This window comes from Cucumis melo, chromosome 3, assembly GCF_025177605.1.
Source record: "Cucumis melo cultivar AY chromosome 3, USDA_Cmelo_AY_1.0, whole genome shotgun sequence".
Classification (NCBI taxonomy): domain Eukaryota; kingdom Viridiplantae; phylum Streptophyta; class Magnoliopsida; order Cucurbitales; family Cucurbitaceae; genus Cucumis; species Cucumis melo.
The window spans coordinates 8,297,523-8,317,231 of NC_066859.1; the positions used below are offsets into that span (position 1 = coordinate 8,297,523).

The window sequence follows — 19,709 nt, forward strand, 5'->3', positions numbered from 1 at the left end:
GTCGTCTACTCAACACCTGATCGCATATCTCATCCTCAGAGAGTGGTTGACTACCCTCTAGGGTAGGCTGGGATTGGAGTTCCAGCATTTGATTCTGCAACAAATGTAAAAACTATGTTAGGTAACGCGCAAAAATATATAATGAAAGTGGATAATTAATAAGGGCATAACTTACATGCACATCCTTGGCGACCTGCGACACGAATGTCTCAGCTCGAACGTGTGTTTCCCGGAATAATTCCACACGATCGACCGGCTCCCCTTTTCTTTCAGCGAGCTCATACTGTCATTGTAGAAACGACTTGGACCCGCTACTTTGATTGTAAGGCTGCTTTTGTCTAGCAGCCTTGTTCGTCCGTGATTGCTCCTGCATTAAAACAATTATGTTGTTTATTTTATATTGTTTATTTCTTATACATATTAAAACTTGTTATCATAATTAATCATGACAAATACCTAGAATGCACGACTGATATAATGGTCGCAGAGGAAGTGTCAATCCTCATCACGTCCAACCAATGCGTTTGGTGGGTTGGCACGAGCCTCCTCCGGGTCGGTGTACTTTTTGAAATGTCTATGACAGTCGGCCCAGAACTCTTTAAAGGTCGTGAGCATCTGATGCTCAACAAATCTGTTCATTGCTTGATCATTGAAATCAAGCACAAACAATCGCTACACATTACAAACATAACACATTAGATTGGTTAAAGTTAGATATTCAAATGAAATCATATAAAATATGTAGTGCATTTAATTACCTGGAGGTCGCCCTTGACGACCTCAATGTATTCTCTCTCAACGTCTGCCCACTTAAAACAGCGGACGAGAAATATCTTTCGCACGCACACGTCTATCGCCTGGCTGAAGCGAACGGCGTGTGGAGAAATAGGCTTCTCCGCTCCAGGGGCGATCGTCATCGGAATGCGTCCATTTATTGCAACGTGGCGCTCTAACTCCAATAGTCGAGACTGCGTACGTCTCCTAGGAGTCGGAGTCGCTTGTTGAGAAGAAGACCCTACTCAATAAATCGATAATAACATATAAAGTTAGACGAAAAAAGAACATGAAATATTTGTAAGTTAAAATGAAGAAAATTCTTAGACTTACCCGTATTGTCGCCCACAGATGACGACCCTCCTGCGATGTTATCTAAATCGTCCTCAAACTGGAGGAACATATCGTCCGTCTCCATAAAATTTGATCGTCGATATGATATAATGGCTATGGACATAGAAAACAAACATTCAATAAGCAAATACGAACACATAGCTATAATCAAAATATATAAACTAGATATAAATATGTGGGTACGTGGTTTAATTTATCACTATAAATCGTCATCGCTTGCATGTGACAAGTGTTCATCCACATCGTCAATGAAGTCGTCAGTGACATGACGCACAACCGAACGATTGTGGGATCAATGTCATTTCTGCATAGAGTGTCATCCTCGATGTGATCATCCACTTGATGGCTTACAACAACTTCTAGTATATTAATATGGTCATTCTGAACATCCTCCACTTCTAGCACGTCTCATATACGCTTATTTTGGATGACTTGCACAACTTTCCAATTGCTACCATTTTTTGGATCATCTACGTAAAAAACTTGATGTGCTTGAGTTGCAAGAATTACAAGTTCCTCCGCGTACCAAAAACAGGATGTGTTGAGAGATTTGTACCCTACTTCAACGTGTGTTCTTTGACTTTTGTTTACGTCGGTGTCATACCACCGATACTTAAATAGTCATACATTTCTTCCCAACGAATATTGTACGTGCAACACTTCGTCCAGAACACCGTAGAAATTATTATCGCTAGTTCCACTTGCATCGCTTTCACCAATGACCATTATTCCACTATTTTGAGTAGTACGTCAGGAATCAAGTTCAATAGTGTGAAATCTTACACCACCTAAGATGCATCCATTGTAACAACGAACGTCAAAGGATGGTCCCATCGCTAGTGAGAAGAAATCATCAGATAGGTTTGCAGACTGACGCAGTTCTAACACCTATGCTCGAAACTATTCAGGGAATGTCTGTTCATGTATTTTATACAAATCCATAGAATTTTGAGCATGTCGACGTTGGACCCTCAAATGTTTCCTAATATGGATGAGTTTAATTTCTGTAAGAACAATATATAACAAATATTTAAAAATTACGAAGATGAGGAATATCCTTACTTGTGATACTGAGATATTTCGTCAGCATTATTCAGTATGTACCAAATGGAAGAGTCGTTTCTCTTCCTATGATATAGCACGAACACTTGATGCACCTAAGGGTCGTACTTTCCTCTTGAAAATTTCAAAGTCACCAATTACCTCGTTCTCTGCAATGGTATCATCATTCCGCTCATCTCTTGTGAATCGAGTCTCTATACCACGTAGGTAACATGAACAAAAGGTGCTTGATTCATTCATGCATAGGCTTCTACAATTGACCCCTCATGACGTGTTTTGTTTCTAACATACTGCTTTAACGTGCGTAGAATTCTTTCAATCGGATACATCAAACTATAAGAAATTGGACCAGTAATCTTCGTTTCATATGGTAAGTGAACGGCAAGGTGTATCATAACGCTAGAAAAGGCAGGTGGAAATATTATTTCCAACTTACAAAGTATGATTATGATATCTGCTTGCAATCTGTCTAGATCACTTACTCTAATCGTTCTGGCGCACAAGTCACGAAAAAAATTACATAATTCGGTTATAGCAGTATATACGTTCTTCGGTAAGAATGCTCGAATACCAATTGGTAGCAGTCGATGTAATAAAACATGACAATCATGCGTTTTTAGTCATGATTTTTCCCCTCTCTTTCATGCACACATCTCGATATATTGAAAACAAATCCATCGTTTATGTCCCTAAAACATAATTAGGTTTGATTAGAAACATATCTCTCTCACTCTCTCACATCCATAACTTACTCCCCTGAATTTTCACTATTTTTCAATAACTAACTTCAAACTATAGAGGCTACCATAACTGCAGGATATCCAACACAATCTAATTATTAACAACAAAATACTTCAAAATCTTCGCATCCTACAAACCCCACCAAACTACAGAGGCTATCATAACTGCAGGATAGCCAACACAATCTAATTATTAACAACAAAATACTTCAAAATCTTCGTATCCTACAAACTCCTCCAAACTACAGAGGCTACCATAACTGCAGGATAGCCAACACAACCTAATTATTAACAACAAAATACTTCAAGTCATCTTACTACCACCCCTTGAAACCAACAAATTCAAAACAAAAAAGCTACCATAACTGCAGGATAGCCATCTCAAATCAACAATAAAAGTATTCAACACAAACAGGCTACCATAACTGCAGGATAGCCAAAACAAATCTTAACACACATATTACATTTTCAATTCAAAACATAAACCCCCCTTCAAATTTAAATGTAATCATAACCCCCTCATTCAAATTAACCATAACTCCCTACAAATTTGAATGCAACCATAACTTCCCCCCTCCCCCAAAAAAAAAATCAATTTTCAATTTAACTATAAATCTGTCTCTCCCCCCCCCCCCCCTCCCCCCTCTAATTTCAATTTTCAATTTAACTTAAACCCTCTTCCCCTCAATTCAATTTTCAATTTAGCTATAAATCTCCCCCCCCCCCCCCCAATTCAATTTAACTATTAACCCCCTATTCAATTTCAATTTTCAATTTAACTATAAACCCCCTCCCCCCAATTCAACCCCCATTCAGTTTACATTTAACTATAAACTCCCCCCTCAATTCAATTTTCTAAATAACCCTAAACCCTAAATCATTCAAATTTCAATTCAACCACAAATTACACACATTCTATATAAAAATAAATTTAACAAACAAAAATCTATTCCAAAAGAAAATCCTAAAACAATTTTCCTAAAAAAACCCTAAAACATAAATTTAAACTAAATAAATTTTAATTTTTCACTTACCTAAAGTGGCAGACGGCGACGGAACAACGGCGAGGGACGGTGACGGAAACGCTTGGATCTCTCTTTTCCCCCCTCGGCTTCGACAGCAATCTCCTCTATTTTCCCCTCTCGGTTTCGGTTCTGTAAAATACAGAACTGAAACGATTAAAAAGAGGATTTACCGATGCAGTGCCGCGACATCGGGAAATCCCTAAAAAAGCATCGGGAAAAGGGGCATTCGCGAGTTCATTAAACGGTGTTCCCGACGCTCCGTAACACGTCAGGAAAAATCCCTATTCCCGACGCCGTTCTCGATGCACTGTGCACGGCATCGAAAATAGTTTGTTTTTAAAAATTAATTTGCCATTTTCTCAACGGCTACTGACCGACGCCTTCTTGATGCATCGGGAAAGAGTATTTTCCCAACGCGGTGTTCATGGCGTCGGGAAAACTCTTATTTCCGACGTTCTTTGTGCCGACGTCTTTTTTGGCGTCGGGAATGCTCCATTTTCTTGTAGTAATTATTGCTGAGTTATTGTCACAAAATAATTTTGTTGGTCTTCGTCAACTACTATTTGCAACCTAGTGACAAAATTTTGCAACCATATTCCATGACTAGATGCCTCATAACATGCTATAAACTTCACATCTATGGTAGAAGAAGCCATAAGTGTTTGTTTAACACCTTTCCAAAATATAACTCCTTCAACCAGCATGAAGTTATAGCCTGAAGTGGATCACAAACTATATTGACATCCAGCATTATCGGAATCAAACTATCAAATGATCTCCAAAATTTCTGATCTCCGATAAGTGAGCATATAACCTTTTGTTCTTTGTAAATACCTTATAACCCGATTGGCTACTCTCTAATGAGCCATCCTCGAGTTGCTCAAATATCTGTCTAACACTCCAACTATGAACACATTAGGCTTCCAACAACTTATGCACAGGGAATCTTATGCATCTCCTTAATCTTAAGTGTGGTCTCGGGGCATTGATCTAAATGAAATTTATCACCTTCAGCAACAGGGGTATCTTCTAGTGCACAATCTTTCATGTCAAATATACTCAAAAAATTTAATGTAGTTCTTTTGTGATAGTCTCAAAATACTAGAGCAGTCCCGCAGTATTTCTATTCCTAATACAAAAGAAGCATCACCAAGATCTTTCATCTCAAAATTCCTTTTGAGAAACCTCTTAATGTCATGTAATAAACCTACATCATTACACCCGAAAAATAGATTTACTCCCACTGAACTTGTGGTATACACAATCTTCTACTATATTCACCTCAAAATCAAAAGAGACAATTACTTCATGAAATTAGTGATACAATTGACGAGAGGCTTGTTTGAGACTATAGATGGATTTCTTCAAGTTTGCACATCATAGACTTTGAATTATTAGTTACAAAGTTTTCTGGTTGTACCATATAAATCGTCTCGACAATGTTTTCATTGAGAAACACAGTTTTCACATCCATCTGATGTAGCTTCAAATCTAAGTGAGCTACTAATGCCACGATTACCCTGGAAAGAGCCTTTCGATGAAATCGGAGAGAAAATCTCTTTGTAATCTTTTAAGTAAAATACTTTGCGACAAGACGAGCTTTATATCTTTAGATCTTGCCTTGTGAATCCCTTTTGATTTTAAATGTTCATTTACAACCTATGGGTTTCACTCCTGACGATAATTCAAAAAGTTTCTAAATGTCATTGTCTTTCATAGATTTTATTTTCTCTTCCATAGTGTTTATCCACTTTTGAGAGTTAGAACTTTGTAAAACTTGTTGGAAGTTGATTGGATCATCTTCCATTATGCCAATGTCATTCTGATGTTCTTGAAGAAACATAATATAATCATCTAAAATTGTACTTCTCTTTTCTCTAGTGGATCTCCTTAATGGCACTTCTTGACATTGTTAAGTTTGCGCTTCAGGGACTTCATTGTTGTCTTGTTTTATAATTGGTTTCATAGTGAACTCAGGAATTGGAATCTGAACATCATCTATGGCCACATTAGGAAGAGAAACTAATTCCTCTTCAAAGACAACTTTCTTTATGTTATCTTCCCCTTCAAACTCAACATCCTTAAGGAATTTGGCATTTTTAGTCTCAAAAAATGATTTCGAAGTGGGATCATAAAACTTGAAACCCCGAGGATGCTCATAATACCCAACAAAATAGTAGTTAATAGTTCTTGGGTCCAATTTTCTTTCGTTAGGCTTGTAAGGCCTAGCCTCGGCTGGACAACCCCATAAATGAAGATGTCTAATACTAGGCTTTTTCCTGTCCACAACTCATAAGAGGTTTTAACTATTGCTTTAGTAGGTACCATATTGAGGATATATGTTGTAGTCTTTAAGGTATGTTTAGGGTGGGGTTTTTAAGAAAAAGGATTAGGAAATTGGGCCAAACCAAGAGTTATGATAAATGGGAATCAGGGTTATCCTAATCCCTAAATAATCCTATATTCTCCTATTTTTTCCTTTCTTACAACCCTATATTACCCTACCCAAATAACTCAATCCAAATTTTATTATTATTTTTTTAAATTACTACAACCATAACTCTTCCCCCAAACACATATTATTATAACACTATTATCATAATTCATCTTCCAAACAAATACTATCATAACACTACCTTTTATATTCCTTCCCCCAAACACATATTACCATAACACTACCAATAATAATCTTTACTTCAAACACATATTATCATAACACTAGAATATGATAATCTTAGGATTATTGTAATTCTTTTCCCCCATAACTCTTTCCCTCCTCCAAACCCACCCTTAATGCCTCACCCTAGAGGGATTCTGGTAAAGAAGAACGACTAAGCATACTTCTTACCATATGTTTAAGTGTTTTATTTTGCCATTCCGCTACACCGTTCATGTTAGGTTTTCCTGACATAGTGTATTGCGGGACGATTCCACATTCCTCTAGATATTTGGTAAAGGGTCATGGACATTGTTTACCTGATCCATCATATCTATCGTAGTATTCACCACCACGATCAGACTTGACAACCTTAATTTTCTTTTCAAGTTGAAGTTCAACTTCAGCTTTAAAAGACCTAAAAACGTCCAAAGATTGAGACTTCTCATAAATTAAATACAGGTACCCATATCTTGAATAATCGTTTATAAACGTAATAAAGTATTGTTGTCCATTCCAAGAAGCCATAGGGAATGGGCCACAAATGTCTGTATGTATTAGTTTTAAGACGTCAGAACGTCTGTTGACACCTAATTAATCAAGAATTCTATCTGACAAAAGTCTCTAAATTCTCTGCTTATAGATGTGACCTAAACGCTTGTGCCATAACATAGCAAAATTCTCATTTAATTTACGCTTTGTACCACATGATTTAAACGGCAGGACCTTGTTAGATAAAGCATAAGAATCAAGCATATATATGTTATCAATTAAAGAATCGATATCAATAAGCTTGGAGTTTTGAAAAAGACTAACTTTATTATTTCCAAAAGGACAAGAAAAACCAAATTTGTCCAAACTGGAAATAGAAACTAAGTTTTGTCTAAATGAGTACAATAAAAATATCATTCAAATCCAAAAAGCAACCAGTTTTCAAAAGTAATCTAAAATTGACAATAGCTTCAACTTCAACTGCTTTGTCATCGCCCACATAGATGAATCTTTCAGCATCATTTGGCGATCGGCTCCGCATGCAACCCTAAATGGATATACTTATGTGAGTAGTAGCACCAAATGTACTCACCAAGTATCTGTAGGTACATAAGCTAAATTAACTTCAGAACAAACCAAAGTAAGAAGTTTACCCTTCTTTACACGCCATTTGGCATACTTGGGACAATTTTTCTTGATATGACCTTTTTTTTTTTGTAGAAGAAACAAGGATTCTTCATAGCTTGTTTCTTATTCTGCTGAGATGTCCCTTCTACAGCATCCGTAGGTTTCCTTTTCTTCTTACCATGAAAGTTAGTTGCCAAGTGAACATTTTCTATCATTTCTCTCTTAATCCTATATTCTTCTTGCACACATTGTGAGATAAGCTCATTAATACTCCATTTATCCTTCTGAGTATTATAACTTATTTTAAACTGAGTGAATTGTGCAGGAAGAGAGATAAGTATCAAATGCACGAGTAAATTTTCATTTATCTCGATATCAAGTGCCTTTAGTTTACCAGCAAGATTGGACATTTTCATAATGTACACCCTGATGTTTCCATTGCCTTTATACCTCATGGAAGTTAAAGTAGTCAAAAGACTACTTGCTTCCCCTTTTTCATTTTTAGCAAAATATTTTTCAACTTCAGCAAGGAACTTTTTGGCATTTTCACTTTCAGTGATAGAACCCCGAAAAGATTCTGAAATGGAGTGCCTAATAATCATCTGACACATGCAATTTAATCATTCCCACTTTTCAATATTAGTCGTATCCGGCTGTTCCTTAGTAGAAGTAGGTTTATTAGTCCTTAATGCAAGGTCTAAATCCATACACCCAAGAAGTATCTCCAGGCTTTCCTTCCAAATCTTAAAATTTGATCCATTTAGCTTAGGGATTGAACACAAATTACCAGATATTTTAGCAAGACCAATTGAACAAAGAACAAGCAAATAAATTATATACTCACAATTAATAAGTGTCATAAAATAAAATATGACAAAATAATTTAACATATATGGTGGGCCCCTTTTACAAGATATCTAATACAACATTGATGTTCAACCTTTGGGTAGAGATCACATCAACTGTAAACGGTACTCTCAACGTAGTAATCAAGATACTAACGGTAAACTCTGTCAAAAAATTAGCCTTTCTTTGGACCGACTATTTTTCACATGAGCAATCCTTATAACTGTCACCTACTCATTACCACACGCATGCTCATAATTTGGCCAAATAATTATCTTCCTTTGGGTCGATAATTATTCGCATAAATCAGTGAATATGCACATCCTATATTTTAGAATTAAACTAATCTAGATTAACATAGACTACTTTGGCAACATGCTATTTTGACCAATTCAATCTAAAATATAAGACACAATAATAATAATTTTATTATTGCAAAAAGTAATGAGGAAGAACACCAAATAATCTTTACCAAAGTTCACCCAATAATTTGGTACTTTAAAATACAATTAATGCAACATAAACATGTGAAGATCCAAAAAAAAAAAAAATTCATCATTCAAGTTTAATCCACGGGATGATCAATTAATCTTGAATTAACAACATGATCAATTAAACTTGTTTTTACAACATGATTAATTAATCAAATATTGAATCTACAACATGATCAATTAAACTTAAATTCACAACATGACTAATTAATCAAATCTTCCAATCAATAATAAATAAACTTAAAAAAAACTCAATATGATTAATCAAATCTTGAATCTAGAATAATTAAACTTAAAATCACAATATGATCAATCAAATCTTGAACCTACAACATGATCAATCAAATCTTGAATCAAGATTAATTAAACTTAAAACCACAATATGATTAATCAAATCTTGAAACTACAACATGATTAATCAAATCTTGAATCAAGATCAATTAAACTTAAAACCACAATATGCTTTATCAAAACTTGAAACAAGAACCCAATAGAAAACAAACAAATTCTAACAATTGAACATGAAATTCATGCTCTGATACCACTTGTTAGGATAAAATACTTTAAATCTACATAATAGATTAACCCATGATCATTCATGTCAAATTGTCAAGAATAAGTTACCTATCAGATTCTATTGTTAAGAATAAATTACATACCATAATCTCTCTCCTTGAATTGATGATGACTATAAACTGATGGCTGTAAAATGGCTATTATCTTCCTCAACCAAAACCCTGAATGCTTAGTGGGATCTTTCTCTTGATAGGATAAAAAAAAAGATTGAGTGCTTATTATTTTGGTATGTTGGGGACCATAGTCCTAGGGTTCTTTATATTACTAGTTTAATTAGGATCCCCATTAAATTCTTTATATTACGATGGAAATAAATCGCACCGAAAAAAAAAGACGTTGGAAAGAAATCGCAGCGAAAAAGAAAAAAGGAAAAGAAGAAAGATGACGAAAGAAATCACATAGAAGAAGAAAGACGATAAAAAAAATCACATCAATGAGAAGAAGAAAGATGGAAGGGTAAACCTAAAATACTTCAAAATTTGCTAATTTTATGAACTTTCTTATACGGGCTAGGTGTTTTTGTTTATCGGTGAAAATTTTGGTAATGTAAAACATAAAGATTAATGAAATATAAGTCCAAGAGTTTAATGGTAGAAAAGCCTTCATTTTTATTTCCAGCCCAGCCCATGAATCAAGCTATTCGGCCCATATTGAAGCCCACAACAGTGCTGCTACTGACTCGAAACCCTAATTTATATTCATCTCCTTCCGCCTTATAATACCTCACTCAATTCCTGAGCACCCACTACTACCGTCGCCGCCGCCTGCTGCCTGCTGCCGGGTGAGTGTTCTTCCCTATTCTTGTATATTTTCATTTTATGCGTTAAGTTTAGGGTTTGAGCCTTGTTTGTTGTTTCTATCATTTGTTTTACAGGTAAGTCCTCTTCGTGTAGGAGCTTCAGACTCGTCAACATGGGTAAGTCACACACCGATTTTTGGATTTTCGGATTTTCCTATGCAACTCTTTCTATGACCTTGTTTTTATTTTTGGATTTACTAATCTTGGAGGACTTTGTGAATAGGTATCTCTCGAGATTCTATGCACAAGAGGCGTGCCACTGGAGGAAAGAAGAAGGCTTGGAGGAAGAAGAGAAAGTAACTACTATCTCGGCTTCTATCTATTTCTGTTCAATTTGATTGACCATTTTTACTCTGTTTCCCTAAGTAGCCGTGAACTGACCCACATAAGATTCTGTAATTTTCTTTGTATATTTGTAATTTTCTTTGTATATTTGTTTGGTTTCTAGTGCTCAATCGAAATTTTATAGGTTTAGCTGGAACATTGATTTTTTTTTCTTGGATAGTTGTGATGTTATTAGCAAAGATTTATCCCACACCTTTGTTTGGTTGATGTTTTTTTTTCTTGAATAAATTTCGAGACGCTTATAATATGTTTACGTTTCCATATTTAATGAATGGTGTAGTTTTTCTTCTCTCTTATCGAAGAATTGATGGAGCCCCTCTTCCAATTTTCTGAGTTCTGGTGCAATTAGTTCTATTAATTGTACATGCTGATGCTCTAGTAGAACTGTAACATTGTTTAAAGATCAATGTATGTTTGGGTTCTTGATACTGAAACTTCAACAATAACAGTTTGCTTTCTTGTCAATTGAAGTTACAGCTTTTATTTTCTGTGTTGTTTTTAAAACCTCATTATTGTTTATTTATTTGTGAAGGTATGAGCTTGGAAGGCAACCTGCCAACACTAAGTTATCAAGTGACAAGTCAATCAGGAGGATTCGAGTTCGTGGGGGTAATGTGAAGTGGCGAGCTTTTAGACTTGATACGGGAAATTACTCATGGGGTAGTGAGGCTGTGACTAGGAAAACCCGTATTCTAGATGTGGTGTACAATGCATCGAACAATGAACTTGTTCGCACTCAAACTTTAGTGAAGAGTGCCATTGTTCAGGTTGATGCCGCACCATTCAAGCAATGGTATCTTCAGCACTACGGAGTGGATATTGGAAGGAAGAAGAAGACTGCAGCATCTACTAAGAAGGACGAGGTAGGGCAAGTTTTTTGTAGATTTATTGATCAATATGGTTAATTCTAATCTTTCTAATCTGATTCAATGTTTTAATAAACAATAGGTTCAATAGATAGTAACATTATAGCACATATAATTAGTACTTATAAACTAGAGTTTGGTCTATGAGATAACTTGAGTCTTGAGTTTTATGGTTTATAGGAAGGTGATGCTGCTGCTGCTGAGGAGGTGAAGAAGAGTAACCACGTTCAGCGTAAACTGGAGAAACGGCAAGAGGGTCGTAAGCTCGACCCACATATTGAAGAGCAATTCAGCAGTGGTCGTTTGATGGCTTGTATTTCATCAAGACCCGGTCAATGTGGTCGTGCTGATGGGTAAGCTGCTCATTTATTTATTTAGTTATTTTGTTGTGTTCATTCCAACTTGTCAGTCATATAGCACACTCTTTGTGAATGAAGGGATTGTAGTATTTTGTTGAGGTTTTGCCAAATTTTGGCACGCTCATTTATTTATTTAGTTATTTTGTTGTGTTTACTCCAACTTGTTATATAGCACACTTTTTGTGAATGAAGGAATCTGTAGTAATTTGTTGAGGTTTTTCAAAATTTTGGCAGATATATCTTGGAGGGCAAAGAACTTGAGTTCTACATGAAGAAGCTCCAGAGAAAGAAGGGAAAAGGTGCTGGTGCTGCTTAATTTTTGTCGTTAAGATATTTTGTGGCCGTGTTTCCTTCTATGATTCTGTCTTTTTTTGGTCTAATGAAGACGATAAGTTGTTGCAGCTAAGATGAAACAATTATTTATGAACTCCAATTTTGCTGTTATTAGTTGTTTAATTACATTACTTTCCTTAGTCTGTTCCATAATTAGAACATTTTTTTATAAGCGTAGAATTTTCTCTAGTTGCCTATTTCTGTTTTTGCTTGATTTAATTTAAGTTTAAGTTAGTGTAGCATTTCAGAAGACAGTGTCCCAAAATCATTTGTTGACTAACTTGGTGAGGTAATATTATGAACAATATTGGCAAAACTATGAATAGATCTTTTTTTAGTTCAGTTATAGGATGAAGTTTTTGAATCGTAATGGTTTCACCAAATAATGTTCGGATTAGTTCTATCTATTAATTGCCGATGACTGTATAACCTATATAATTGGTATTGTTTATAATATTACCTCACCGAGTTAGTCAACAAATGATTTTGGAAAATTACATGATTTTAGGCCCCTAATGGTTATAGTTTAGAGGTGTGTTTGATTTAACTTTTTGTTAATGAATCATTTGGGAAAATTTTTTACGGGGTTTGTAAATGGTTTAAGATTGCTTTTGAAGCAAGTTATTGTGAGAGTTTTTCTTAAACATCTAACATGTGCCATTGTTCGTTGAAATTGAAGTGTTATCGACAGTTTCAGGACCTAATGTGTGCTGTAGGTTTAGATAGAAGGAAGGTTGTGAGATGAACTTCTTGGCAGAGTTGAGCTTTTGTAATTTACACTTATTGCAATTCATACAAGATCTATATCTTCATTTTATTTTTTGTTTCAATTTTTCTTGGCTCTTGAGCTTTAGCTATAAGCCTTGTAAGGCCCGGCCCTGCATTAGTTGAATTGCATTCAATTGAAAACACGTTCATTTGGAGAATTTTTTTTGTTAAATGTGTAAATAGCGTGCTTGTGACAAATTTTCAACGGTATAGATGGGTTAAAGTAACACAATGAAACAAGATAATTTGTTATCATAACACTATATTTGAAAATGGTTTATTAGTGGTTTTACACTTCAAAATTAGATTAAAACAATTGTCCGAAAAAATATTAAAATGACAACATAGTCTGGATTGGAAAAAACAGGTTCTTTTAAGAATAAAAAAAATCACACAAGTAGTAAAATTCCACCGACATAATTAACTGCATTGATTTCAAGTATAAATAGGATTGTCAATTTTTAATTTTGCCATTTTTTACGAATTTCCTAAAGAGAAGTGTTATTTTTTTCAAATTTACACTAAATGTAACTATTTTATCGCATTTACTATTTTTCTCTTATCTTCTACTCAAAATGGTAATTCACATTCTAAACCTGAGTTATTACCTACTTACACTATTAGAATCAATACAATTCTCTAAACGTCCTAGGTGTGGAGTAACACTCCACATTTTTTGTTTGTTTCTTAGTTTATAATATATAAGTTTAGTTTGTGCTATATTGGCTGCCCTTATAACACATGTGGTAGTTATATCTCTAATTATAATGCATGAATAAGTGATAATATTATAGTCTATGCTAAAATAGTAATACACTATAAATATGAAACTATTATAGTATATATAAACTATAATATTTATTAATCATACTAACCACTATAGTATTTATTGATCATACTAACCAATTCAATACCTAAATACTAATCAGTTTTTAGATCAAAGGAGGATATCTTGTGAAGTAAATGAATTAGGGTTGTTGGATCACAACATTCATGTTTTATGTTTCCTATTTCTTGTTCATTGTTTTGTAAAAGAAATGAGGTCGTGTTTGATAACTATTTTAGTTTCCTGTTTTTTGAATAAAAAAACATAAACATGAACTTGAATGATAGTCATTTCTTGAGTCATTTTTTCTAACATTTTTTTAGGGTTAATTTTAATAAATGTAACAAAACGCAAGAATATTTATAATCCATGAAGTTGGTAAAATATTTTCATAAATTTCATGTTTATCATTAATATTGCGCGGACAATTCGTCACTTTTCTTTCTTATTCTTTGTGATTTATTCATCTTCTCTCCTTCCTAGGGTTATTCAGCTCCTCTTCCAAATTTTCTATATTATATTTTTAAATGATTTACTCTTCTGTTTAAATCTCAATAACATTCAAGACCATTTAAAAAGAATATTAAACTTCATCTAAATATTAATTTCATCTTTTTCATATCGAAGAATATCAAGATCAAAATGATCGTTTACCTAGTCAACACACTTGTTTAACATGGTCAACGTAATCGTTTAGATTTGAAGTCATTTTCTCATCGTTTGAAAAGAACTATACGGTTGTGTGGATATGATCTAAACAATCGTTTATCAAGTCAACACGATCGTTTAGATTTGAAGGTCTTTTTCCATCGTTTAAATAAAAACTACATTATTGTGTGTATGATATAAATTGTCCTTACCTATAAACACAATCGTTTAGATTTGAAACCATTTTTCTGCCGTTTAAAAAGAACTACACATCATGTAGATATGATGTAAACAATCGCTTACCATAGTCAACACGATCGTTTAGATTTGAATATTTTTTTTCCATTGTTAAAAGAACTACACCATTGTGTATCGTTGCTTACACGACTACGTATTAGGGATGTAAACAAGTTGGATTGGGTTGGGAGACATTCTCAACTCAACCCATATTTTCGAGTTGGTTGGGTTGGCGATCTGGATAACTTGAATTAAGTTTCCAACCTAACTCGTAAAATATGGATTGGGTTGGGTTGTTGAGTTATATGTATATATATATATATATATTTTTTTGTTTCTAAATTCTAATGTTCGTAAAGTTCAAAATTATTCCTTTTTAAAAAAAAGTTCAATTTTGTTGTACATTCTGTTGTACATTCAAAGTTTCAAGCTTACATATAAAAAATATATATTATATTAATTCGGGTTGGATTGAATTGACCCGAATTTTTCAATCTTAAAACCTGAGACCCAACCCATCCCCCCCCCCCCCAAAAAAAAAAAAAAAAATCAACCCAACTCTACTCAACTCAACCCAAAACCACATTTTAAATTAACTCAATGGTTGGGTATTTGGTTTATTGGGTTATTCGAATTATTCTTACATCCCTACCGCGATCATGATCATTTAGAAGAAGAATTACACGTGCGTGTGTGATTGATCAATCGTGTGTTGAATGTGACATTTTTGGTATTTTCCATCGTGGTCTTGTAAGTTTTTTCCATTTTCAAAATTGTTCTATATAGTATAAATATTTTGCTGTTTTCTTATATTTAAAAAAATCATTTTTATAGTCTAAATATAATTTAATTATGTAAAATAAAATTCATTAAAATATAAAAATAGTTCTAAAATATTGACATTATTAAATACACATAAGTCAGACAAAATTAATAACTATATTAATAACGATAGTACAATAGTTTTTATTGATCATGTGAGGTTGAAAATTAATCTAAAATATTTGTTCATACAAGGTTTATAGAGAAATGTAATTCGTGGAATTGAACGTTGTATTGATTTATATGGTGTTGTGATACAATCTCTAATATTTTATTTCTTTGCTTTCTCTCAGATACAAATTAAGACTTAAAACTTTTTTTATCTTCGATCTTCAAAGAGTTGTAGTTGTAAGTTTATTTGAGCTTCAATCTTTTTGAATTCAATGAAAGTTTTATATTTAAAGTCTTCAATCTTTCAGAAGATGATGATCTCGATGTTGATAAGAACTTGCACATTTTAAAAGTTTTTTGAAGTTTGAATCTTCAAATTTTCAGAGTTTCAGTTCTTCGTAGCTTCAATTATTCCTTCAACAAAAATTCCTTAAATGAATGACAAAGGTTTCTATTCATAGAGAATTTTCATGAGTTTTAGGTGGACTTTGACCCATTTGCTTCTTTGGCCTACGCACCTGTTGGACTTGGGCTTGGGTCCATTTGCTTGGTAGACTCGAGCTTGGACCCACTTGTTTAGTAGGTTTGGACCCATTATTTATTTTGTCCAAATTTTCATTAGGGGTTTGAATTTCGTTGGATATGAGAAGACTACTATCCAAATTCAATCAAATTATAATCATCACAATTTTGTTGTGATGATGTGACACGATTTAATTGGTCAAAGTTTATCGTTTAACAATATTATTTCTTAAATGACGTTGATTCAAATTCAACTCGATTATATTATTATGTAAATATTGTGGTTGTAAAATAGATAACCTAAATAATTTTGATATACTAAAAACAATAAATTTATATTTAAAATAACCTATAAACACGTATGTTGCAGGATTTAAAATTTAAAATTTATAAAATATTTAAATAAACATATTAACAAATTAAATTTGAAAGATGGAAATGATTTTTAATTATTCATTAACCTAAGTTTGATCAATTTACTTTTAATATATCTTAAATTGAATTCTTCAAAATTAATTTTATTGGAATCTAAATCACAAAAATGGTGTTGGGAGAAAAACACATGTGTTATTGATACTTTTAGGAAAAAAGTTGCAACAATCTAATTACATTAGTTAATTTTAAGATTTATTAAAAATAAACATTGTCAAAAATATAATGGTTACTAACCCAAAATGTATAATATATTTGGAGATGAAAACATAGTATTTAAAAAAGGAAGGCAAAAGAAGGTTAAAATGCAATAGAAAAGGATATTTGAATGAAAATAAAAAATAGGTTCCATCAACGTGGGTTGTGGCCAGGAATATGACCTCTCCTTCTACTTTTCTTTTGTTTTTTTTCTTCTCTTTTATTTTGTTTTCTTATTATCTTTCCATTTTTCATTATTTAATAATCACATAACCGATTCAATATTATATGATGATGTTGTCGAGGTTTTGTGATGTCCGACTGCAAATCAAATAAAAATTTATTCGTTAAATTAATAGTAATCCAAATAAAATATTTTTAAAGTTGTTTGTAACCACTGCTTCTCAAATATTTGCCTTTTATTTCTGTTTCAGCATTCATAAATTTCAACCTTTATTATTTTAAGTTTCTTTCAACAAATGCTACCATATATTTACTATAAATATCACAATTAAATTAGTTTAAAATTTAAATACCTACCTATTTTTTCTCAAAATTCAAGTTTTGAATGTACTCTTTAAAATATATTATTTTTTCAATTTTATATTTTAAAAGTAAATTTTGAAAAATTATCAAACATCCTTAATTTTTTTAAAATTATATTTCTTTTAGATTTAAACATTTTAGAAGTAATCCAAAAGACTTACTCTTCATCTAATCTAAAATTTTATAGATATTTTGGTCGAAGTGTTCCTTTAAATTACTTATAGCCAACTACGTTATCAAGCACATTGGTTCTCCTATGTCCATGACTAAATTTTAGTTAATATCATTTAAATGTTTATAGGAATACTTTGTATTAGAAAAGAAAAAATCATTTTCGTTTATTGTTCCCAAAATTTAAAAACGTTTCTAAAATTTAGACAAAGATCGAAAATTATGGAAAGTAATTTGTTTCAGTCTTGTTTTCATTTTATATGGTTCTACTTTTTTATATATTTTAAAAGTCTTTGGTTGATTTATTGGTGACGGACATGCTTTAAACCACTTTTAGTAGTCTTTACGTTCAATTCCCAACTCTTAGAGATCATTTGGGAAAAGAATAGTAAATGATTACGAGGGAAAAATATTATGATAATTATTGGGTTATGAAAAAAGAAACATAATGATAATGTGTTTGACGGATGATTATGATGAGTTATGATAATATGTGTTTGTGGGAAGTGCTACGTGGGAAAGATTATGAAATTATTATTATTTAAATTAGTATTCTAAATCTAATATACAAATATTCGAATATTTAATTTATCAAATTGTCTATATAATTTACCAAATTGTCATATTTTCGTTTATTAAAGACGACGTCCATTTTTATCGTTGTGTTGTTACGTGCGAATAGATTATATTTTTGTTTTTCTAATTGATATTCCAACTTCAACCTTGAACTATATATTTATTTTTGTCATTATATGAAAAATAAAATGAAAATAAGAAATAATTATAATCAAACACAAGAGGAAATGAGTAAGAATGGTTTGAATCTTCAAAATCAATTTAAATTCTCTAAAGTGAAATTCCAAACTACAATATTTCATATTTCATCCATCAAAATAGTTTCTTATAGTATTTTTCCTCTTTTTTGTTCTATAATTAACTACCACAAATCTCATTCTAAAAACTAAAAAAAAAAAAAAAAAAACCATAAATTTGTGTTCATTCAATCGTTATTGTAAACACTTCCAATACGTAATTAATTCAATAACAACATAGAGTGTCCGCTCCTAAATCTAGAGTCTGTCTTGTTTTTGCTTCAAATCCAAAACACCAACAAACATTCACACTTGATCCAAAAAAGTTCACACCCAACACCAACGAGGAAAAAGAAAATAAGAATCATATCAACAACACCAATGTTAAAACATCAAATTATAAAACACATTAATTTCAAACAAAAAGAATAGCATTAACATATGTGAAAAACGAATAGAACAAAGAAAACGAGAAGGACTGAGAATCAAAATGAATGGATTAAAACCTTAACTCTTTCCTTCCCTTAATATGTCATGGTACCGCCAGATTTAGTATAAGCCTCGAGGGCTCGAACATCCCTCAATTTGATCGTCTTTATATAATATATATAAAGAAAACTATTTAATTTTTAATATTTATAGTTATCCAAGTTCAATTCTTACCTACGTAGTTTATTTTTCATACGGAAAGGACTAATCGTTTTCCCTATCCTTTCCCTCTCCCGAACACTGACTCATGATTTTTTTTTCTTATTTTATTAATTTTTCATATTTATATTTTAATAGTTCTTAATTCTTTTTTCATATTACTCTTCGGTATATTTAATATTAATTTATTTCCCATATGTATTATAATGTTCAATTTAATTTTAAATTTTTAACATTCAGAATCATCTATTATTTGATTTTGAAATTGTAGATTTTAGTTTTATTTTTTTTTTCTATTTAGTTATATTTATTTTATATATTATATTTACATATTTAATCTAATTTTAAATTTTAAACATTTAAATTTATACTTTTAAATATAGTAAAAGGAACTAATTTAAAAGTATAAGAAATGACAACAATAGACTACCGTTGACAATCCCTCACGTTTATATTTGAAAATATTTTCGATATATATTTTTTAGTTTAATACAACTACTCTTTAATCTAATAAATTTGGAAAATGAAAAAGAAAAAGAAAAAGAAAAAGAAAAACACAAGAGGGTAAAATGGTATTTTGAAGTTTTAATTTTAATTTGGAAAATTTGTCTTTGGCGGTTTTT

The 19,709-nt window shown here is 32.2% G+C and overlaps 1 protein-coding gene across 1 annotated transcript; it reads left to right on the forward strand.

The window, feature by feature from the left end:
* The first annotated feature begins 10,307 nt into the window (after window positions 1–10,307).
* LOC103504075 (40S ribosomal protein S8-2) lies at window positions 10,308–12,456 on the forward strand. The gene is made up of 6 exons (XM_008468512.3): window positions 10,308–10,424; window positions 10,518–10,559; window positions 10,666–10,738; window positions 11,320–11,650; window positions 11,834–12,006; window positions 12,247–12,456. Exons 2-6 carry the CDS (start codon window positions 10,556–10,558, stop codon window positions 12,326–12,328), a joined length of 663 nt encoding a protein of 220 aa, XP_008466734.1. The 5' UTR covers window positions 10,308–10,424; window positions 10,518–10,555; the 3' UTR covers window positions 12,329–12,456.
* Window positions 12,457–19,709: the final 7,253 nt, after the last annotated feature.